The 24,674-nt window shown below is 45.2% G+C and overlaps 3 protein-coding genes across 4 annotated transcripts in view; 1 reads left to right on the forward strand and 2 right to left on the reverse strand.

The window, feature by feature from the left end:
* The window catches only part of LOC135899961 (acetylcholinesterase-like), a 478,426-nt gene that overhangs the window by 127,957 nt on the left and 325,795 nt on the right, over positions 1-24,674 (forward strand). The window lies entirely within an intron of this gene.
* LOC135900007 (uncharacterized) overlaps positions 1-24,674 on the reverse strand; it is a 57,315-nt gene that overhangs the window by 13,019 nt on the left and 19,622 nt on the right. The gene's annotated exons all lie outside the window — the stretch shown is intronic.
* Positions 5,850-23,956, reverse strand: LOC135900006 (acetylcholinesterase-1-like). Its single transcript, XM_065429439.2, has 3 exons — positions 22,251-23,956; positions 10,853-11,002; positions 5,850-6,269 (listed from the first exon to the last, which is right to left on the reverse strand). The coding sequence occupies exons 1-3, from the start codon at positions 23,873-23,875 to the stop codon at positions 6,104-6,106; spliced, it is 1,941 nt and encodes a 646-aa protein (XP_065285511.1). The 5' UTR covers positions 23,876-23,956; the 3' UTR covers positions 5,850-6,103.

Raw genomic sequence — 24,674 nt, forward strand, 5'->3', positions numbered from 1 at the left:
TACACAGGAAGCGAGCCCTGCCGACTCACTTAGCTGTCAGCCTTACTTCAATGGCACCGACTGACGTACGGTTCGCACATGGGAACTGGCGGGAGAGAGGTCGAAAGGGGGCGGCGCTAACAGCCCACACTTCAGGCTCGCGTGGAGCTTGCTGCCGAGCGAGCGATTGTGTTATGGAAAACTGAGTTCTGAGGCGACGCCCTTACTTTCTATCGCGGCTCTCAGTGATGCGGTTATAGTCCTGCTAACCATCGGGTTGAGTGCGTGCACTGCTCGCACTCTCCCTCCCTCATTTTATAATCCTCTTTACTCACTGTAGGGTAGCAAACCTGGAGTCCGTCTAGTTCATGTACCTACATTTGGTCTGATCGCGCCCGCCATGACCACCTCACAGCGCCGTCAGACGAAAATTGCACAGTGAGGAAGTAAAACACAAACGAGGTCGCAACCTTGATTGATCGCTTTGATTATCGCTTTGCGTGACGTGAAATCGAGTGATGTGCCTCTTAAAGCAGCGGGCTTTACTCAGGGTCTCGGGGAACGTCCTTGCTGCCCATCTTATGAACGCAATGGTGTATAATGAAGCGGGGGACACGCGTACCGTATAATGAACGCGTTTATTCGGCCCCGGCCACTTACTTTTGTCTTACTCACGTGCGTGAGCTGAAAGCTATGCCCTCGTGGAAGTAATTGATCGAGAACACTGCTGATAAATGAGGCATATTTGCTTTGCGCGGGGTCGCAAGGTGAGATGAGTCCAGCGGAACTGGGGCGCGGAAGACCAGCCGCTGCTCGCACATCGCGAAGCATGTACCTAATTCGCCGGATGTTGAACGCTTGCTCTTCCACGCCACGTCGACGACGAGCACGGTATTCAGGCGCAGCTTGACTACCTTCTACCGCCACAGTTTCATGTGAAGTAAAGTGTGAAACTGAGATTTAAATTTTTTATTCTGTTTTCCGTGCTAAAATGAGCCTGTATCGTTGACCATTTGTCTCATCTCGTATATTGTTTCCTGGAGACGGGATGGTTCATTTCAACAGGTGCTATGTGCACCACTCTTCAGAATGCTTGTATTTGTCAGAGAATGTTTCTCCTGGCATCGTTTTGGTGCAATTGTGGCTGAATAAATGATTTTGAAAGCCATAAATTCGTCGATGAAAAAAACCAGAACCGGTACATTTTCAATACAGTAATCTCTGATTATGCGAAAATCAAACGAAAGAAAGACTTCATGCCATAACCACGCAATTATTCTCAAAAAGGCTGGATTGCTTGTGCTAAAGAAACGCATCGCTACACAATGTACTTTATCTTTGTTTACCTGTAGTCTCGCTTCATGCTTTAAATCGCAGTTTATGCATCAAGTTTTTTTTTCTGGTGATTGGACGTGTTTAGCGTGTTCATCGTATATCCTTGTTTAATTTTCTTGGCTGTGCCCAGTAGCATGCATATGTTTTGATAGTACATTGCACCTAATAGTCAGGGCTGTTCTTCTGAACATGGAGCCCGTAATAATGACTGCGCTTTTAATTAGTTTAAGTTGAATGCTTTCGCTTGCTAGCACTTTATTTGGCATGTAAAAACTGGATTAGGATCACCACTCAGGTTATTTCTCTTTGTAAAATACACTAAAATTAGAAGGATGTTATATCAGCACTGTTTATGGTAGTAGAGGCTCCTCCCCCTCCCCGCCAATGTGCATTTCCTACAGGAAATATTAAAACAAAGAGTCCTAAGGATTGTAGTAAATGATAACATAAAATATCTAAGTAATTTACGCTCTTGACAGTCATGCGGGTGACTAATCTATCGTGTAGTAGTTTACGACATTACATAAATTGGCGGAAAAAGGTCGCACGAAATGGCAAGCTTATATTCACATAGGGATTTCTGTTTTTTTTTCTATAGCGAATAAAAAAATTTCAGTAAAAGTTCTATGCTTTTCTCCACATGTTCTTGATAGCAATGCACCCGACAAATATTGAGCTTATTATGGTAACCTTTAATCTACCACTTGATCGATTCGGCTGAGGCTCCGTGACGAAAATCACGAAGAGGCACTCCTATCTTTTCGCATCTCCATTTTTCATAAAAGTTAGTTCCTAGGCCTCTACCGAGTTAGTAAGCTCATAAGTTTCACCACATACGAACGTCTGCTTCTCTTGGTGTCTTCATATTCATTGAAAGTCTCACGCTTCGGTCGCTCCCCCGATGGCCAATATGACCTGATTTTCCTGCCACGTTTCCTGCCAGTTGATGGCGAAGTTGTTTTGTCACTGAGCTCGAGGTCGCCCGCTTTACGCCTCCCAGCCTGACCACAATTCTGCACAGGATCGCCGAAGTGTGGCTGAGTCTCATGTTACAAAGATTTTTCTGCCACTCTGCTGCATCCGCAATTAGCAAGTAACAGAAGATGTGTCGAATTCTTTGCTCTCGGCGGGTCGCTAGGTGTGCACTGATGTTCCATACAGAGCTGGTGAACTCCCTTCGACATGAAACGTTTCAAGTATACGAGCGTGTTCTTCTTTCATGTGCCCAAGAAGTTAGCGCAATATTTACTTCTACTAAATTAAATAAATAAATAAACTTAATATGGGGTTTTACGTGCCAGAAATACTTTCTGATTATGAGGGACGCCGTAGCGGGGGACTCCGGAAATTTGGACCACTTGGGGTTCTTATACATGCACCTAAATCTAAGCACACGGGTGTTTTCGCATTGCACCCCCAACGAAATGCAGCCACCGTGGCCAAAATAAATAAATATGGCAAGACGCGGATAACCTCACCATGCGTGCCATGCGGTCACGCATTACGCACTGTTTAGGGATCGGCCAACTTTGCTATGGCACTGTCGACAGGGCCGTCCCTGAAACAGTGCACTGTTGCACAATACAGTGCAGCATATAGTGCAACATATAGTGCAATATAGTGCAACAGTGCACTGCTGCACTGTTGGTAGCTTTGCAAAAATAAGTGAATAAAATGAATAAAGGTGAAGTGAATAAAGGTGAAGACGCCGAGAACGCGTATTTACTTCGGGCTTGTCCCATTCTTCGGCGCCCAAAAGTTATTTAGCGTTCTGCTTCACATGAAAAGGGCTTCCTTTTGTCGTCGCCAACTGCGAATGGTGCTATCGGTCACGACGAACTGCCTCCCGAGATACAGTTGCCCATGTTCTCTGCAGGTGAAATCGCCTGGCCCTTGAAGGCAGCTGATCGTACGGCTTTCGCGGTCCTCACATTTTGCTTCTTCACCATGGCGGAATAAGCAAATGCAATGTCTTGAAAGCTTGCTCTTCACGTAGTTAGAACGTTAGCGCATGTGCTGCTGAGGTCCGCACTTGCTATGGTTGTACGTTATGGCAGCCAAACCCACACCATCTCTAGATGGCGTCTTGTGTACGCTAGAGGATTATTAGGATGATTGTAGCCGCGCAGCAATAGCGAAACCAGAACTTTCATCCCAGCATGAGTCGTTTGCGTTCGTTGTCTCCGGATATACGGATGCACCTCCCGCCTGGGTTACCACGACGTGAACAGATCATGTTGTATCGTCTCTGGCTAGGCGCTGCCTTTAAGAGGAAGCTTTAGCTCGGGCCCAACTCCGACGCGGCCTATTCAAATACATGTAAAACGCAAAAACGTTTTTATGAGATAACCCCTGGGCCGATTTTAATGAAATTTGTTGCTTTTGAAAGAGAAAGATGTATTCTAGTGACTGTTGGAAGCGGAATTTCTATTTAGAGCTTGAATTTTCTTAAAACGATTTTCAAATATTTCACCGTTTGAAAAAAATAGAAGCACAATTTTTAAAAATTGATAGCTCTGTATCAAAAACATATATCGCGGTTCTGTGAACGGCATCCATTAGATCATTGAAAGCGGACAAATTCGATATGTCATTTTACATCTTACGTGAATTCGTTACGTTGTTTACAAGGGTTCTGCAAAAGCTGTATTTCCATGTTACAAATTTTTTGAGATTCATGTGTAATATATTAATTTTGTCCGCTTTGGATGTACTATTAGATGCATTTCACAGAATTGTATTATCGGTTTTCCTTTAGGAGTTACGGAGTTGTAAACGTGACAGTTTTGTTTTTTGAAAATTTCAAATTTTCGCTAGTTTTTAATAAAATATTGGCGCCCTGACTCGAGAATTCGAAACCAAAAGTCACTATACTTTAAGTTTTTCTTTTAAATGCAACAAACCTCGTCAAAATTGGTGCAGTGGTTGCCGAGAAAAACGAATTCTCTTTTTACATGTGTTTAGATAGGAGCACCCGAGCTAAAGCTTCCTCTTAAGAACTCACCTGCTTTCCTCATTGGAATGGCCAACAGCCCCACGTGCGACACATACAACAGCGAAAAGACGCTCACACACATTATCTGTGTCTGCCCACGATATAGTACCCAGAGACAAGTGATTTGCAGAGTATTGGAACAGTTGGACAATCGACCACTATCAGAACTGAAAGCTTTAGGTCAGTGCTCTGAAAGAACATCGGCGTTGCAGGCCTCACTCGCGTTATTAAGGCTCCTGCGGTCTCAAACCTCCCTGTCGTTCCTCCCCTTTGCCACCCCCCCCCCCCGCCCGCGGTCTACAGGCCTTAACGATAGACATGAAGAACGCCGCCCCCTACCGCTCTATAGTGTACGCGCTTTGTTAGTGCTCGTCTCGTTTTTTCTCTATCTCCCCCTTCTACTGTCTTTCTCTTTTTATCCCCCTTAACCCTTCTCTCCGTGCAGGGTAGCCAACCGGAACTACCTTTGGTTAACCTCCCTGCCTTCCTCTGTATTCTCTCTCTCTCTCTTGAGCCCAATTTTCTGGCTGAAATTTTGTCTTGCATCTGCATATAACACTAGGCGGAAATTTGGAACACTAATAATTGGAAAAAATACTCTTATTTAGACGGGTTATAGCGATGAATTTTAGAGATGGATATTTGGAAATTGTTGCTAGTCTTGGTATTTCCGCTAAGCTGACATAACTTGACACCTGCTCAATTTTATAATTTAAACATGCAACATACAGGGGTAAAGAGAAGGCTAGTTAGAGAAAGTTTTTAATTACACTTGCGTGGACATTGCGAGTTTCCGCGAAAATATTGTCACCCTTTTCAGATAACCCATCTGAACAGGACGAAATGTACTTCCGGTACTATTTAAAAAAATCTATAATTGAACGAAAATGAGTATAAACGCAAATCGCATAACTCTCTTGTTGATTAGAAGGCACATAGAAGTTACTGTAAAATACTGTAAAAACGGCTAAAGTAAACAAACGCAGAATATGCTCGTGGGAGAGAAATAAACCCATTAACGAAAATAGTACACAGTAAAATATAAATAGCTGCTTCTACAAGGTAAAGTGTGTACAGCACGCTGTCTCAGTGAACGGCAAGAAGGACTTTGAGGACTGAAAACACACAATCCTAAAAGAGAACATTGTACATATATCATCTCATGTGTGAAATGCCTTACTAGCTATTCTGATGAATTGTTTGCAGGGGTAGCGGCGCCTTGCGATGCATGTATAACATCGTAACCTTATCTTTTACTGTGGATAAAGCTCCGCACTTTACACATTTGCAAACTCGGTGTTTCTATTACAGCGCCACCTATATTTATTTTAATTATTCAGTGGTGCTTAACAACAGCGTGAAGAGATAATCTTATCATCGCCTTGAGGCCAAAACAGTGCTCTTCTTTGAGTTAGGAAGTAGAAGCGATTTATCCGGCTCTCAAGTGCATCACGAAGAGCAACAACAGAAATCAATTTGAAGAGTTCAATAATAAAAAGAAACGCTTACTTACCCTTTTCATAGGCAAGCTTTTCAGGCTTTTGTAAGTTTCTATCTGTGCCTTTAAATTACTCTTGTATTGCCATTCATTTCCTCCCTTGACGCATTGGTGCGGCCTGCCGCCTTGTGAACTTTTTAGTTAATTGGTAGTAACGCAGCAATTATTTTATTAGATCACAATTCATCCATCGGAGTTCCTTGCTGAATGCACTAGCACTAAACATATTGCACGTCATTGTTGCTTGTGTGTGAAATCAAACAATCAAGCAGGCAGACAAACGAAGAGCAGAAAGATCAACAGAGCGTCAGGCCGGCAAACGAAATGAATAAAATAAGAGCCGAGCAAAGAAACGTGGATGGGCTTGTTGCAGTTTGGCCCGTGTTGTCGACTTCGTTAGTTTTTGTTTCTTCCTTTTTGCTTGGCTCTTCTTGACTGAAAGAGCGTTCTTCGGGCTTAGACCTGCATATACACAGTGAAGGAAGCACACGTAAGAGAAACGTTACATCTAGCTGTGCTACTAGCACATTTAAATTTTGATTTTTTCAAGACGACTGTCACAAAATGAACTGACATATGATTGCAGATTACGTAGCGTGGCCGAACGCACTTCATAGAAAGAAGAGCTTTAGCGGCCACGCGTTAGCTGTGGGGCGCCTGAAAAAAATATTTAATAAGTTTCCTCTGTCACTATAAAGCAATAATTCAATAGTTTTTCCGACAATGGGCAAGAAGAATGGCGATAACGGTTCCTTGTCGAGAACTTCGTTTCATTCGATATTACATACAATGCAAGACGTTATTCGAGGCTAAAGTGGGATCTCCGTGATCGTTTGTTGTGCATGAAGCATTCCAAAGATACAGACCGCTGCACAGTTTCATCTCTTCTGGCACAAAAAATAAAAAATATCTCAGTGAAACTTGCGAACTCATTACATAATAGAAATGCATGTGGTAATAGATTATGTTGTGAGAGTGGCAATTTGTTTTGGCGTTGCACGTAAAATTTAGGAAAGTCGTCTAAAAAGCACGCTAGCCGCAAAGAGAGAGGAGCGTTTTCAGCGCTTAGTTAAGTGAACGCGGTGTATCCATCAGTTGTGCTTGTGCTTGGCCTGTGCGTACACCCATGGGAGTTGCTATTCGCAAGAAACGTGGTAGCCTTGCAATTAAGGCCGGTAATTGATCCGCCTCAGTTTCTCTTGTACTATCATAGATGTATTTAACGACACGTCCATTCTCTTAGTAATGCTAGACAGCGTGAAACTTTCTTGCACACTATGGATGAATGGAAACAACTTTATGGAAAATCCGGCGAAGTTTAACGACCCAGGCTCAGGTCTCGCATGAGATGACTTCGAGGCCTTGCCTCGTCGCCACCTCTTGGGCCCGCTAGACTGCCCATTTTTGTGTCTTGAGCTTGGAGCTGCGCCGAGTGGTGGCCCACTTCGACGGAAGAGCCTCCGGAGCTACTGCCATTTTAGCTGATATAACAGGACACTCCCACAACATGTGTGAGAGCGTCGCTCTAGTTACCTGACATAACTTGCAAAGAGCACTCGGGTATTGCGTAGGGAAAGTGTACCGCAATCACTCCGGACTGGGGAAGGAGTGTGTTTGCAGTTGTCGCCAGACGACTGCCTGGCGACGTTTCAATTTGGGGTGAAGTGGAGGCATATATCCACGTGCCAAACTGGTAGTTCTTGGTGACGTCGTTGTATCTGACTAAGCGTGCCCTCGTGTTTCACACCAGGAGGTCCGAACTCGAAGATGAGGTCTCCGACTCTGCGCGGGGGGTCATTTCTTGTGCAGAGCGGTGCGTTACCTCCTTCAAGTTAGGGGGAGGCCCTCGCTGGGGAGGGGGGGGGGGCGACGTGCGTTGGGAACCACGTGATTTATCGAAGTGCTGTCGACCAGCTTTTCATCGGATCTGGAGAACTTCGGAGGAAATGCGCCCCCACGCGTAGTTACGAACTGCGCATTGTTATTCGCTAAGAACTACATGCGCAGAGGGGGTCGGTAAGCGCAAGCGCAATCGCAACCTCTTCCGCTGTTTCTGGGTATTCCGTGCTGACACTACATGCGTTCGTAAGCCGAGAGTTGATATCACGACTACCGTCATGAACCGGTGTTCTCGTGCGTATTCTACCGCGTCTACGAAGCGCGTAGTCCTCTTCCCACCAAAGGAGCACAGCAGTGCCTTGGCACGAACCTGGCGTCTGCCCACGTTATGTTGGGGGTACATGTTTCGTGGGATAGGGGCTGCTATCAGCGTGTCACCTATGTCGGGTGGGATGGCCTGTTTGACGCGTGTTGGACGTGGTAATTGAAGCAGAGTTTCTGCAGGATGTGACGACCCGTGGCTGTAAGGGACATGCGTTGGAGTTTGCGCATCCACAATTTCTTCAAACGTGTTGCATACCCCTAGCTGTAGCAGACGGGCTGTGATCGTGGACTCCGGTAGGCCAAGGGAGATGTTGTAAGTCTTGCGTATAAGGGTGTTGAGTTTCTCTTTTCGGTGACATTCCGGTTGTGAAAGACACCCACATGTGCAGTGTGACCAATTGCAAAGGAGTCTATGAGGCGCATGACGCTGTCCTCCTTCATACCCGTGTGCTTGTTTGTAATGCGTTTGATCAGGCGGGTAGCCGCTGCAACCTTGCCTTGGATCTTGCGGATAGCTTCTACGTTTGGCCCGTTGGCTGCTATGTGCATGCCGAGCATGCGTATCTTCGGGACAAACGCTCCTAGAAACACGATGTAATGTGAGAACGCATGCGGAAAGTCTTTCTCCAGTATAGGTATAAGTAGAGGAGAATAGGTAGGTTGCCGCACGCGCCTTACTCAACCAAGCGGTTTCGCCGAGAGCAAGCCTAATTACCACATCGGATGAGGACCGAATCTGGCTATATGCCAGCATGGCCAAGTAAGGCTGCACGTACGGACTATCCGCTCTGTACTTAAAGCAGTGAAACAAAATACACTTTACGCGGAGTCCTGCCCAAGCTATCAAGCTGAAAGGGACGTACGCACGTGATCGCAGTGCATTGGCTGAATAAGAATGCACCATATATTGAATAGTAGCCTCAGGCATGCGACTGGACACATTTCGCGCCCCTTTAGTCTTCTCCTCACATATCCGCCTTCTAAGGAGGATTTGCACAACCTGTACATTTGCGGCTCTGGTGGCCAATTATTGAACACATGTTTTTAATGCTAAAAAGCTTCTTGCTACTGTGCCGATCTCATAAGCAGAGGGTGTGTGGTGCTTGCAATAGCAATTTACACCGTCTAGACTAATCTTGCCACCAGTTACATCAACCCGCGGGTTACGCTGTAAGCACATAGTGCAATAGTGAAGCAATCACTGTTTTTCTGCATGGTAGAGGTAGGAAACCTGAGAGCGGTGTTGGCAAAGAAGTAGGAAGGAGAAGACCCTGCCAAAAGTATTTGTATTTGAAGATGAAAGTGAGTGTGTCGTTTATGCCAAGTACTGTTGCGGAGAATTAATAAAGGTAAAAATGAGACATCCACCCAGTCGTAGCAATTCCTACAAAGGAAACCCACACGGCTCCCTCGAAATAGGGAAAATGGAGAAAACCCCTCGGCGATGAAGCACTTTCCTGTAAGCTCTCTATTTATGGAAACAAATTATGCACTTCACGTGAGGGCTCGTGAAATGTTCAGTGCTAATGCCTTGACATCATCATCACAATTTCTGGGCACCCGTCGCAAGTTATTTTGCGGTGTGCCATACAAACAAAGCAGTCTCCATTATCGAAACACAGGTGGAGGAGCTCTAGTTTGGTAATATCAGGGCATAAACAGAAGCAAGTGCGTTTGCATGATGTCTTCATATAAACTGTTCTCATGTTGGACAGACCAAGCAATTGTCTGTGGTCTGGTATTCCTTAGAGGAGTTCAAGATGCACACATATCAGGATACCTTCGCACAACGCCTTTGGTGTCCGTTAATGTGGCCAAGCAGTTAACTTTAGGACGTGGGCGTTTCATCGGCAAATTTTTATTTATGGCTTAAAGCCCTTTGTACATTTTCTAGATCAGGAATTATTCCTCTGTATTACCGTTCTTTCCTAACAGGCTAAGCGACATGACCGAGAACCGAAAGCTGAGGGTCGCAACTGCATCATCTGGGTGCCATAACGGCAATTTAGCGTTGTTTTATTGTCCACCCAGGCTCACGGCCCAGCATTCACCCAATTTGCAGTTATGTTCCATTTCATTGGATGAGCAAAGCGCGTGCATATACAACATAGTCACCTCAGCCACTCACTTAAACCTGCGACTCGAATTAAACACGACGTTCATGACTTATTTATCGAAGCATCGCCATCGGTGACTGCATTTACTGTGCCATGGTAACAATGTGCGTGCATAGGGTGTATGGTATTTTACAATGAGTAGATAGTGTGCCCGAGAAGAGAACATCCCTCTGCCCCCCCCCCCTTTCACAGAAGCACAGCATTTGTGTCCCAGTCGCTAATTAATTCACCTTTTATTTACGCTTACACCACACCTTAGTTATTCCAAAAAAAAATGTGTCTCTCACCAATTTGTTTGCCACATGACGGCAGGCCATATGTCGTTGGTTTCACGCAGCTGCAGTTAACCACTTTTTTAACACACTTGGTTCAAGTTGCTTAAAACACCCTGTATATTCTGAGTCAGTGTATCGAACTTTAATCACGAGTGCCGCAAATACCATAGCTGCTTCCACACGGTGAATGCAATATTTGGTTAAATAAAGCCTGACTGCAATTTCTTGATGAGACCTGAAACAGGTTTTCGCGAATTTGCGTCAACATTCTTGTGTACACTTGGCCGTTTAACTTCATAAGCTAGCTTTGTTTCTGCTTCATTCATTAAAGTATTTATGTTACTTAATTCTCGTCCATGTTTGCAGATGTTGCATAACTGACGAGCTAAATATACCATTGTTATCCTGGTGCGCGTTTGTGGCAAAAAATAATGGTGCATGGTATGCCTGCGCTGTATAGTTTCACGATTTTTCTACAACTTGTACTTACTCCCTGAGAAGCACTGGTTTCCACACTTCACATATGTTCCTCTTCGGCTCGACAATGGTCGTGTAGTTGTTCGGCTGAAGGTAGATCACCCACGGCTCATCAAACGTGTACCGTGGCCACTTGCCACCTGTTAACGGCACCTTCGGTTTCCTGTGAGGAAAAAAAGAGGGCTCTTCAAGAAGGAGCAATGCCGCATTGTGTTCTTTGTCAGGTATCTCTGCGGGACACCCTCTGTTGTGTTGTGTTTGAATATCACCGCTGCGGCTCTAGTCCTTGTGCAATGTTGTCATGCCACATCTACATTTCATTTGGCGCATTGAGCAGTAACTAAGCGATCAGGGTTTTCCTTATTGCATAAAGTTTGTCCGTTTATGGTACACATGACTGCATTTCAGGAACACCAATGTGAAAATGTGAGGCCAGTCAAGTTCCCCTCAGTATCCTTGCTTAATAAAGGAATTGTTGACGGAAACTTTTTTCTATATGAATCAAGCACGTCAATAAATTTGCGCACTTTATTGAAAAATGAAAGACGATACACCCTATACAACACAACGATTTCAAATTTATCTGCAGGATGAAATCTGACACAATATGCTCCATGTACTGGCGCGAAGTTGTAATGTTGCTGAAATGTATGTTGAAAACAGTGAAATGGCATTCTAACAACCGCCACAAACAACCAACAGGCGTCAGCCCGTTTTTTTTTTTTTGCATTGAAGTATTTCATTGAGATGGCATCAGGCTCTCACAACTGTAGCTGCAGAGCCTGTGCCATTGGCACGTACCCACTCCGGAGGATTGGCAAAGATTTGGGCAGCCTAAAATAAATGAACATAATACTTACTTGACTTGAAGCACAAAAAACGACGGCATAAGAAGGAAAGCCAGACAGGACGAGCTCTACTTCAAACAAAACTTTCTTTTGAGAAAAAGACTCCATGTGGACTGAGAAATGGGCATGTTTTTTTCGTGAATAAACTTTAGTTTGAAGGAGCGCTCGTCTGTTGTCATTTTTCTTGTTGTGACCTCGGCTTTTGCGCTTGAAGTCAAGTGTGAATTCTTCCAAACTCGAACAAATTTCAGTTTTTGTAGAATATGTTATATGAGATAAGGAAGTTAACCATTAGTTATAAATAGGAAAGTTAGAATCAGAATAACCAACACTTGGTGGGCATAAAATACATGCACACACTCGACAACTTCAGAGTCCTTGTGGGGTGCAACGCTTTAATCAAATTACCGAGGGCGGATATGTGCGCGCCTAAACTCCACATGCGGTGCGCCCAGGAAGCAAAAGAGTCCACTACTCTCGCGGCTCCCTTGTTTCTAATGCGTCTGTGAGCGTCTGTATGAATGTTAAGAAATCGGTAGCGTGATTATATGTTATTAGCTCCTGTATTAGCTGATAGTTGACAAGTGTTCAGTGGGGAGCCCCACTGAAGACATCCAAACATCAACAAATGGCTACATCGGCGCCGTGAATGACCATGCCGATTCATAGCAGCTGAAGAAACCCCGTCCTTCCTATGGAGGGTAAAAATGTATATTCTGGAATGACTAATGTGTGCTCCTGCACATATTTAAGCAGCACCGGACATGCATGGCCTGGTTAATCAGGATATAAAAATTTATTTCGCTATAGAGCCCCCTAACATCCGTGACATTAACTCTAATTCAAGGGCTCCGTAACCCATTGAAGCAGGTAGAAGGGAATGAGATAGCTCGTGCTCCAAAATTTGTCTTAGGTCTGCAAGAAACCATTGATTTCCAAGAAACATGATTACTTGTAACCCACTCCCCTCTGTAAAGCCTTCACAGGCCTTGAGGGTACAATAAATGAAATGAGATAAATGAAAATTTTTTATTTCTCGTGTTATTCCCTCGCATGAAAACGCGCATATAAACTAAACTTTTTATTCTTCTCAAGCAACATCCAGTTTCGTAGGTGCGGGTACCATCATATTTCATTGGGCACTTTTGTGCAATTTTCATTCCTCGTACGACGTGGTAGCAACATAATTGGCCACTCACGGTGGTTTCGTCCTATAGCTGCGTGCTCTGAGTGCGCGTGCCAGCGCCTGACTGTTTCCGACCCGCCGTCGTCACTTAGCGACTACGACGTTCCGCTGCTAAGCGCGCGGTCGCGGCGGCAGCATATTGATGGGGGCGGCATGCGAAAATTCTCGTTTGCAAGACATAAATTGGGTGCACGTTAAACAATTCACGGCGATTAAAATTATTTCGGTGTCTCCGCTAAGCTGTTCGTGATGTATTGTGGTTTTGGCAGGTAAAACTCAGAAGCTTTTTCAAGAGTATTTTTGTTTGTGACAGTAAGTGAGGTACGTCGCCTCATTTATATTGCTGGATGCGCCTGAAGTCCTGCCTGGAGCAAGCTTCGCACGGACGTGGTGGCACAGCCCATCGGCGAGCAAGCTCGACCGTGCCTACGTGCCGCGGCGCGCCGTGCTCTTTATGTCGTGCCTTGATGCGGGGCACTTTCCGTCGTCTCTTATGCCATCGGCTGGTCGTTTCTGAGCACTCTGGAGCGCTCTCGCGAGCGTCGTTGTCTACGGCTGGTTGAAAGAGGGTGCGCGCCATGCGTTCGGCTGGTTCTTGTCGATTGCTCTCCTCTATCTTGGAGCGCTCTGGGGCACTCCGAGCCCTGTCGTCGGAGCAGTCATCGAGATTGAAACGTCATCGCAGTGCCGCGTCGCTGCTGTTGGCGACGGCCCACCGTAACCTTGGCAACCTAGGCCACTGCATGCTGGCGTGTCTACGAACGTTCGTCCCGTCTGCACGTCCGCCGGTTTTTCCGGCAGCGCCGGGAGCTTTGGATAGGCGAATCATCGGACGTTGGCAGTAGTCACGTGGTTTTGCATCAGCAATTTCCTCCTCCTAGAGCGAGTCTCACGTTCGGCTTGCGCGCTTGTCCCCTACCTTTGAGCTCTGGAAACGACCGATCTACCCGACTCTGCTTCGGGGCATACATGCGACCAGTCGAAGATACCATTATATCTCCGATCATATGACCGCTATCGGCGCCTGTGTCGTTCACCCTTCTTTTTCATCGTACCGTTCCGGCAGTGTTTGCTGTTATATCGCAATGAGGCTGCAAGTCGAAGAATGCGGCGAGGAGGAGTCACACGGAAAGTGGTCCTGACCACTTTCCGCGATCTGGGCCGTTTGGCGGACACAGCGATGGCGCTCACCTTCACGGCAGACGCAGCCAAATGATGGGTAGCGCGCACGGAAGCCTGATAGCTTATCTCAGTGCCATCACGGGGCTCCCCCAGCGCCTCATGTACCACGAGGCGTGACCGTGGCGCCCGCACGCTATGTTGGCCAGCAGCAGGGCCATCAGACATACGATGAATTCTGTCTCGCTTGTGTCCTTTACGTTCATCTTTTATGTCTTTAACCCTATCTTCACCACGCTCTCCCGCTACTTTCTTCTATTGCCGCAGGATATTTCAGGTGCCCATGTAGTACAACGTTGCAAAGTAGTTACCTGGCCCACGGCAATATAAGTTTTAGTACAATAAATAAATAAATAAATAAATAAATAAATAAATAAATAAACAAATCCAACTGTGCAGCATAAGGACCACACTGGATGGGAAGAGCAGTGCCAGACTGCCACACCACCTCCGCCGCCGCCTTTTCATTGCTGCTGCACGGGGATTCGTTAAGCCGCGGAGCTAATCAAGGCATGCGTGGGCGTCCGGTGGTAGCTGCATCTAGGAATCAGTGAACCCGCGTTGCACTTCGCGAGTTTGGCAGCTTGAGTACCTCCGGAGCCTAATGGTGGCTTCCTTTCTACTAAATGCGGCGTGATGGCGCGGGTACTGCAGCCACCTTAGCGCGGGCGTTGCCTCGTTCTCAAAGCAAGGTGCTGCGGGTTTCGGGTCACTCGCTGCTTAATGCGCCGAGGCCGTCGGCCACTGCGTTCGTGTAATTCCCGCTACCTGTGCCAACACGTGTGCGTAATTTATCTGCTGCGCGCCATCATTTGGCTCCAGTTTTGAACTTGTGGCGCAGTAAAGCGACGCAGCTGACTATAGCGTTCTGAGAGAATTGAGGCTTCACGTCGTAATTACTCGGTCGACAGCTGTACATAAATAAGAAAAGAAATGCACAAGAACATTTACTGCCACCGCTCCTTTACTGAGGTTTGTTATTTGACCCTCTGAGGTGCGAGGCTAACGTTTCAGTGACGACTGCTACACTGACACCCACGGAGGAAGGAAAAAGTTAGGAGAGAGGGTTACATCATGCAGCCAGCCTTGGCGAGCGAACGCTCCGTGAAGCCGGCCCTTTGCACAGTGGCGGCACAACACGCGACCTCTTGCGTCGAGATCGCTGAGCAAGAATCGAGATTTGCTGATACGTTTGGTTCCCAGTAGCTATGCCAGTAGTTTTCATTCGGTGCGCGCTTGTTCGGTTGCCCTGTCGTGGCTCAGCCTGCAGAGCGGAAGCACTAAAACCAACCACGATGTGAGATCACGTGTTGGGCCACCGCCCTCGGCTTCAATCGCGTTGCGCGATGCTCCCTCCTAATTTTGTTTCCTTCCTCCATGCTAATACCAAAGTCAGACGAGCAAATTCAGGGGAACTTCGAGTGAATGCACTTAACCTCGCTGAGTTTCACATATGGTGGCGTGTTACTGGACGGCAAAACGAAATGTCACAGAGGATGGATGACGCTGGTCATGTATGAAACGATATGGGCTGATATGGCAAGCATTTGCAGTTTTAGAAACCGTTACTGTTCATGCGAAACGATGCTTATGTACAAGAGCTTCCGCCATCAAAAATAAAAGTACTGTATCCCATTAACACGTATGTTTGTTTTGAGACAATACAAGCAAGGAACGTATGCGAAATCCACAGGGTCAAGATGGCGGCATCCGTCAAAGATGAACGTTTCAAGCGTTTTTGGCTTCAGTGATGTCACAAAGACGGTCATATCATTCGAAATCACGAAAAAGTGGTCTTAGTACCGACTCGGCTGTGAGCATTTTTATTTATTCGTGAGGCATTGCTATCGAGGCTACACATTTTAACGCAGCGCATTGAGTTCCTCGAACGCACTCGCTGGCAAGTGAAAATTGTGCTTCGCTAACACTACATCACAATGAAATTATGTATTACCTATGCAGAATGTGACGTCGCACTGTTATTGTGGTATCGCATGTCCTTATTTGCCTGTTTTCTTCTACTGACAGCACTTGCTGAACATATTGTCATCGACACGCAATAAAAATTAGTTGTTATTGAGTGATGCGGCTTGTCTTGTATGAGCATCGCCGTCCTTTCTGCCATTGTTTCCAAATCTTCTGACTTTATTTGTTGATACGGCAGCGTTGGCCTAAGAAATAGGGTTGAATTGACTCAAGAGAGTGTTTGGAAAATGCATGCCATGTATTTGCCTTTTTTCGTGGAGTTCAAATTATCCGTTTAGGAATGCTTTCTTTCATGCCATGCTCTTTATGCGAACGCGTGAATGTGCGTGCAGCCCAAACCCGAAACTCAACTACCATACCACGAATATTAGGCAGCCTCTTCCGTGCTTCCGCACATATAAGTCAACTCCAGCGAAACGCAACGATTTGATGCTTTTTGTTTTAACTTTATTTTCATGACAATGTGCTGAATTGGATTTGTTACCGTTCCACTAAGCGGCAACATCTTTCTTTTTTTAGCAGTGTTCAAGAAAAACGTTTCTACAGGACGAAACAATGCAGGAAAATAATTATATATGCTCTGCACCAGTAAAGAAATCGCTGTTAATAGTCACTTGATTCTTTTTCAATTTTACACCAAATCGTACGTTATTTTCTGCTAAAGCCTTCGTATTTGCGTAAGTGTGTGTCAATGCCTGTGTCCCAGCATGAACGTCCTGAGGTGGAAATCGATTTCATCGTTCTAGTGCGCTTGAGCCAATGTTTATACAAGAGGCAAAATTCTGTTAAAACATTATTGCCATTTCTTTTAGGCCATGCATGTTACATGATATGCCTAGCAACGACTTAATGACCCTACAAGTTGACACGTTAAGGTCAACAAGAGCAACTTCACAAACATGTAGATTTGATATTCAAATGTTGGCTAGACTCTCCAAGTCACTTATAACGTTTTATTTAAATAATTAAACTCCCTACACCCTGTTTTATATCAGGGCGATCATACCTGGAACTATGAAATTCCTTGCAGCTTTCCTTTTTTTTTCATGGACAGCAGGCACTCTTTGGCATTTTCTGAAATTTGGTATGCTTGAAAGTGTGTGAATGTGCAATTTTGTGTTTGTTATATACAGGCGCTGCAAAGTAATAAGTTAATGGCGCGACATGCATACCAAACCGTATGGGGCCATGCACAGACGGAGACACGTACGTAGCCGGATATGCAGGGCCTCCCAACTGAGCACCGCGATTTAAAAGCATGAAAATGCCACAGAACCAAAGTAATGTTGTTTGTCGTCGGTTGGAGATACTCAGCTTATGCTTTCATTCCGCCTAATTAGGTAACTAATGTTTAATAATATTCAACTTCTCAAATATTATAATTAGATGAGATGGTGTCAATGAGAAAATTGTAGAACAACTTGAAAAACTCCCGATACAGCTTTCTGTTGCTGAATACATGCTACATAAAAGTGTTTTTCCGAGCGTGAAAGAAGCCAGCGAATAAACGCAAAGTTCCTCGAGCGGTCGGTAGAGCGACAATATTGCGTGTATTCGCGTGCTTCTTTCACACTCGTAAGAGCAATATTGTGTAGCACGTACTCAGCAACAGAAAGCTGTATCGGGAATGTTTCATATTGCTGCACAATTTCCTCATTGACACTTTTATTTAATTATAATAATTGAGAAGTGGATAAATTATTAACGCTAATTATGTAATCAGGCGGAATGCAAAAAATAATCTGAGTATCTCGAAACGGCAACAAGCAACATTACCTTGGTCAAATCCAGGTTTGGGGCTTTTGCGTATTAAATCTTGGTGCATGATAGTTGGGACACCCTGTATATTGAGGTATCTTAGTCTACACGGGTGTTCTTACTTTGCTTGCATTTGACCCGGATAATTAACTCCGTGTCGTGTGTAGACGGTTATGGCAAGGCGAAAGGGTGTATGCCGATACTTGACCTGTGGGGCCTTGAAAGCCTAGAAATATGAAATTTTGAATGTAGTTACTATTCTTATGATGTTGAGCATAGTCATGCCGGCTTCAACAGATACGAATAAATGAAGTATTCGCATTGTCTATTTTGTGACATTATTCACGGAGTTGGTGTTATTTTCGTCACTGTTTTTATACGCCCCATACGGGTAAAAAATGCCCACTGAGAAGTGCGCCAAGTATCCGCGATTTGTTACGCTTGACACTGATTTGTTCAGAACATTTAGAGTTTATACCGCGTTAACATAACTGAAATAGTGTCATCTTGCGGCGGTCAGGAATTAGACTGTAGCACAACGGACAGTCACAAAGCTCACCCTTTATTGGGCGCACGTGTGTCGACGAAAACTTGTTGCACTCGGGCCGAACGGTAGGGAAGAGATCACACTCGTCGAAATATTATAGCAGTTGAGACGTGTCGGCTATTTATACTCGACTCACAGAAAGTTCCATCATAATCTCTGGCGCTAGCACAAGTACTAGAATATACAACACTATCGCACTATGCAGTGTGATTAAAATAGGTTCGGCGACAACTTGTACAACAGACAGAATCGGCTACAAGAATCGGCTATCGTGCCGAGCGATGACGTTTAACATTTATTAGCCCGTGAAAAGCGCTCACCGGGACAAGATAAACAAGTGCGCATGCCAATAGGAATTTTGAAGCCGTATGAAATTTGTTGACCTTCAGCACCACCTAAGCAAGGAAAGATGAGAAAGAATAAAAATGACAGCAGCATGCGACAGTGGTTTCTGGATGATGGCGGGTACAAAACAATTTTTATGTGAACTACGCTATACCCACCACTCGACGGACGAAATCCCTGGTATTGATTCGCGAACCATGCATCACTTGACAGCAGCTCATAGAATCAGGGTTCTTGTAGCACGTTCGCGTCCGCTGTGGACCAATGACAATTTTGGGCCCACATTAGCCTTCAATAATTGTGGCAAACGAATGTGTATTTTGGTGGAAAAAAAGCATACTGTGTCCGGCAGCGCGCCCTTTATTGCTTCTAGGCTAATACAAGCATGACTATATTGCTTTGGCTTATTTTCATCAAGCTGATTGGGAGGATCGAGTATACGAATAACAACTGTACCGGGGAGCATCCGTGATTAGAGCATGGCTTATACTTCTCCATTGATGCGGTGTTGCGGTTAATTGCCAGTGGATGTATAAGGTATAACAATAAGCCTGTTCTACGCTTTGGTCTGTAGTTTATCTCAGACATGCGAATTTTTTATGACGTAGGACAGGTCGCGGATTTGCGACGAGGTCAGTTGTTTGTGTCGAATTTATTTATTTATTTATTTATTTATTTATTGTGAGCCTTAAAGTCCTAAGAAACACGGGGAACGTGGGAGATGGAAATTCGTGACAATGATCAAAATGTGAACAAGGTGAAAGCAGCAGCCAACGTGTTGACAACTAGACTTGTCTATCTTTTTTTGTCTCTCGTCTTGAAAAAGGTAAGACCACTTGTTGAAACGTTGGCTCCTGCTTTCATCTTGTTATCATTTTGCTCATCGTCTTAAAGTCCTAAAGCAGCACACAGGCAATAAAGAACGTAGAAATGTGACAAATTGGTCAGTTGGTGGCTTTCTGTGGTGCTCGGATCACAACGTAAATGCAAGACCAGGGCGAAGTACGCATCAAGGAAAGTAAGGGCTGCTGCTGTGGAGGCCTCCGTATCAATTTGGACCATCTGGTTCTTTAAAACTCCATCCGAACAGCGATGAACAAGTGTTTTTTGCATTCCGTGCTCATAAGGAGCACGCCGCGTTCGGAATGGAACTCATGCTCAGCAGCAGGTGAAACGTCCCTGAGTCCCCGCTGCGAGTCCAGTGTAGGAGCGATGAGTTCCGTTGCGTTACACATATGTGGTGGCCGCTATATATAAGGTAATCGGATGATGCTGTTCACTTCACATATGCACAAAAAGTTGAGGAAAGAACCGAAACGTCGCTTCTTTGTTGAGGGCTTGGTAAAAGCCATCGCAGTCGGCATGGGACACTCTGATGGCCAGTTGTCATGCACGCCGGTCCACACAGCTTTATCCGCCCATAATAATGCACAAGTTATTGCCGTGTGCAAAACAACATATGCTCAACAAGTTGATATCGAACTTGCGCAACCTACAAAGAGGGCACGTTTCGGCTGGAAGGCATACCTTTTATGTTCCTAATTATTCCGTCATCGTGTCTGCGTGCGTTGAGCTTGCGCCATCATTACCTTCTTGTCGGAGGACAACCACGAATTTTGCGGAAGGTATTATAGCATGAGATGATAATATGAGAATCTCTTGAGGCAGTCCTCTGTGTACCGTCGTAAATAAGCAATATATTATTATGACACCATCAACAGAGCCTCAATGGACGAGCCGCCGCGAGAAAGGGGATGAAGTGTCTGAACTCTTGACGCCACCGCGTGTCTGACTGGCTGTCTGGCTCCATTGTGAATGCAGCGTAGACAGTCTCTTTCGTCTGTGTCTTTCCACTCGTAACAATTTAATGACCGCAACAACACAAACTAGAGTTACTGTACTTATATTAGCTTATATGCCTTTTCTAATTCCGTGTATTCATTTCTTTCACCATTCATTCTGTACAATATGAAGTACAAATGGCAGGACAAGGGTGAAACGCCGCTGCTTACCTTAGTTTATCTTTCATAGCAAACCTGTTTACCTTGGTTTGCTATGAGCTTGCTTTTAAGTGTGACCTTCGCATTCACTGCATGAACATAAAGCAAGCATGTGCAGGAAAAGAAGTTCTCGCTCATTAAAAACTAAAATATACTTATATCAGTACGATTTTTGTACAAAACGATGTAAAAACTGTAAAAAAAAACACCCTTGGGGATGCATAAAAAAATGAGCCAGAGAGAAATAGCAAAGACAGGATAGGCAGGGAGGTCAACCAGACGAGCACCCGGTTTGCTACCCTACACTGCGGGTGGGAGAAAGGGTAATAAGAAGAGGAAAAGAGGGCGAGAGTGAGCACAGAATACATGTGGGAGGATGCACAGGCAGAAAAGCGCCACACTTGATGGGGCATAGAAAAAGGCGATTTACGGGTACTTGCTTTCCACCTACGTGCAGGCATCAAAAACAAAATTAGCACCAGTTTCTATAATGTTTCTTAGAACGCAGCGCGCTTTATATACGGTTCACTCAAACTGTCGAGACTTCCAGACTATACATTTCATCACTCACGCATATTTCTGCTTCGCATTTTGGCCTCATGCAAGCGGTAATTGTTATTTTTCTTTTGTTTGCGTCCGGATTACTTGTATACGATCGATGCGACTAGTTTGCCAGTTGCGGCTCAAGATTTAAAAATTTTTTAAAAAGGATGAATATCTTTCAAATGGAAGTCTTGATGACATGAATATGTCGAACCTGTATCCTCGCACCCAGTCACTTTTTTTGCGCTGCTTATGAAAAGATCTCAATCATTAAAATTATGACACGCGTTACTTGATTGAAATCTACCGCTTAATGTCTTACTTCAAAGGTGTAGCAGCACCGAGCAAAGAGTTACAAAATACTTCAAAAGCAGTAAAGCAAGCGATGAGAATACGCAAAAAACTGGCCGGCTGAGTAAAAAAACTAGACAAAGAAAGATAGCTTTATATTTTTATACAGTGAGTTGTGCTACAACTGTCACCAACATTTCACGAGACGAAAAGCCAGTGATTTTATATGGCACATCCCCTTGGAAAGAATTTCGAAAAAAGTCCCAGTTTTGAGATAAGTGCAGTCGCACTAGCGACAAAAATGCGCTGTTACACTGACTTTTTTAACATAGCACATTTTTGTGCATTGAAGCTCAAAAGTTACTGAAAAACCAATGCATTTCGTCGAAAACTTTCGCAACTCATATCTTCAAACTTGTATAATCCTCCGAATTTGTTCCTACTGGATATGACTTTAAAAGTCGCCGGCCACAATTTGTAAATTGCAGTATGTCCATGACGTAATTAGTTTAAAAGTTATTCGCCAACTATTGTTAAGTAGTCGAACATTCACTATTATTTTTTGCGCAAATGATGTCTGACTCACAGAGTAATCTCGCTCAAGAAGTAAAATTCTGCTACATGTCAGGCGTAAATTCAAAAAAAAAATTCTCTTAACGATAAAATAAAGCGCCCTGCATATACGGGCGCATTCTTACAGTATCCATCCTGTATACAGATATGCTCACCCGTCTGTGTAGAAGGTTCCCCAAGCAGTGACTATTTCCTCCATGAAGCTTTTTTCGTCAGCCGTGTAGCGCGCAGATGAGAGGGCCTCCTTACCCTTCGGTCCCAATGGCACCGTGTGGCGGGTTGTGTCATTCACGAACACGAGTGACCCCGTGGTGAAGGGAAGATCGTCACTGTGTGCGACTCCGAATGATTCGGGCCAAAGGCTGTACGAAGGACGGTGAACGAAAACGTATCGGTAAACGCTGACGCCCGGCTGCTGGGCTAAGATGTCAGCCATGATTTGCGACGGGCAGTAGAATGTGACATCGCCGAACATTTCTGCGAAAATGGCCTCTACTTCTTCGGGAGTTTTGCGTTTCTCGTCAGGGCCCCCAAAGTATGCCGTTGCGATCCTCCGGCTTTGCCACACAGGAATGTCCAGCATTTGCGCCATGACCAAGATGGCTACCAGTCTATACTCGGACAAGATCAAGTCTTTGAATCGTGGGAAAGCGAGCTTGAGGTGACTGAGAAACACGGGCCCTTCATTTTTGACAGTGCCCAACAGGATTTCGGTCGCGCCCAGGTTGTTGTAGGCGTCCACGGACAAGACCCTCACCGGTAGGAAGTCATCTCCGTCGATGGGCGAGAACATTTGCTTGATGAAATCCACTCTTTGGACGGTGTCAACGATGCGCGAGGCTTCCATTTGCTGAAGGCAACTCAGAATCTCCTTCTTTTGTTCATCCAGCGTTTTGCTCAAGTCGTAACAACCAAGAGCTCCGGTGATAGTGGTAAACTTTCCAACACCCCTGAAAAATAGGCCTATCACGAGGGATAAGGGGCTTCCGCTTTGAATGACGACCCTCTTGAACAAACCTTTGCTGTGGGGTGAAATAGCATGCAGTCCAATGGATGCTGCCCCTGCACTCTGCCCACTTAGCGTTACTTTATTTGGATCACCTCCAAAGTGCCTGACGTTGGCCTGTACCCACTTGAGAACCAGGTTCTGGTCCCAAAGACCCATGTTTCCAGGTATCTCTGAGTCTTCTAGGGAAAGGAAGCCAAATATACTCACTCTGTAGTTGAAGGTCACGAACACGACGTCTGTCAGAGCGACAAAATTTGCAGGGTCGTTTAAAAAGAGCGACGAGTCGGCCCACTGAAACACGTTACCGTCAACAAACACCACCACTGGCAGATCTCCTTCGCATGATTCCGGCGATTCGCAAGCTGACGCCGGTCTCCACACGTTCAGGTACAGGCAGTCTTCGGATGCGCTTGAGTAGTTCAGTGTTATACCGGCGAAAACTGGCAAGAGTAGTTGCCTGCAAGGCGTTGGCTTCTGAGTCGCTTGGTAGGTTCCGTTCCATGGCTTCACGGGCCGTGCTTTCTGAAATCTTAGTTCTCCTACTGGTGGTTCTGCGTAAGGTATTCCGAGAAACGCGTCCACTTTTTGGTCGCCTATCTCAATACGTGTTCCAGCTACATTACCACTGTCGGTGATGACCACCGGTGTTTCAGTTTCTGTTGCACATTTCTGGAACAAACAGAGGATTAACAGGACTTCGGAGAACACCATTCGTAACATGCTGCGACAGTGGATTTGCTGTAAGGACCGACGAGCGTCACTTGTTCGCATGATAAAAGGATTCACGAAATTGATCTCACACTTGCTGCTTCCAACGTAGACCCCTTCTTGTGTGATTGTGACCGGCGCTGGTATTTTGTCCTGCTGGGAACGAAAATGTTGCTTGCGAGTCTTCCATTTCTCTGACGTTTTGCCAAAACAAGGAAGTCGTGTTCTTGCGTCAAGGGCGTCGGTGACTTCGAGGTCAATAGAGAGAATCGCTGCCTTCAGCTCTGTTACATTGGCTTATGGCGGAACTTCGCAAGTTATGTCGTCTTTCCGGCTTCTTTGATGATACAACAAAACGAGCGATGTATGACGTCTCTCCCACATGTACAAATAATTTCTTTCTTTTCATTGCATCCCTTATACCAGCCGGCCTTGCGTCAACACGTACTGTTGCCGCTAATACTGGAAAGACGGAAAGTGCAGGGTTATTGAATAGCACGCTTTATGACTTTAAGAGTTGTGTGTTTCCAAAGATTTGTCCAATGGTGGCTTCTGACGCTTTTCATCAGGCTTCAGGGAGAGAATAAAACCAAGAATTGCGCCTTTTCACACCTTTCTAAACATTTTCCCGACGTCACGCCCCACCTAGCTCTTCGGTTTGATGATTCTTTGCTTACAAAGGCGAGTTAGGTGCAGTGGAGAGGCAAATGCTTGATGTAGTGGGCGGCAGTTCTATATTAGGGCCGAACTCACACTCACTAACTCCGACTCACCGGTTTAATTCTAAATACGCCATAAATACGCCATAAATACTTGCCGTTAACATATTTTTCAAATTGGCACAAACCTATGAATACTCCAA

The sequence above is a fragment of the Dermacentor albipictus genome, chromosome 4, assembly GCF_038994185.2.
Source record: "Dermacentor albipictus isolate Rhodes 1998 colony chromosome 4, USDA_Dalb.pri_finalv2, whole genome shotgun sequence".
Classification (NCBI taxonomy): Eukaryota; Metazoa; Arthropoda; class Arachnida; order Ixodida; family Ixodidae; genus Dermacentor; species Dermacentor albipictus.

Bases quoted from the DNA above. Each gene is read 5' to 3' on its own strand.
- LOC135900006 (XM_065429439.2), bottom strand. From the start codon at position 23,875: ATGCGAACAAGTGACGCTCGTCGGTCCTTACAGCAAATCCACTGTCGC. The intron at 11,003-22,250 runs GTGAGCATATCT...TTTTCCTCACAG, and splicing joins GGAACCTTCTACACAGACGG to GAAACCGAAGGTGCCGTTAA. The intron at 6,270-10,852 runs GTAAGTACAAGT...GTGTATATGCAG, and splicing joins AAACCAGTGCTTCTCAGGGA to GTCTAAGCCCGAAGAACGCT.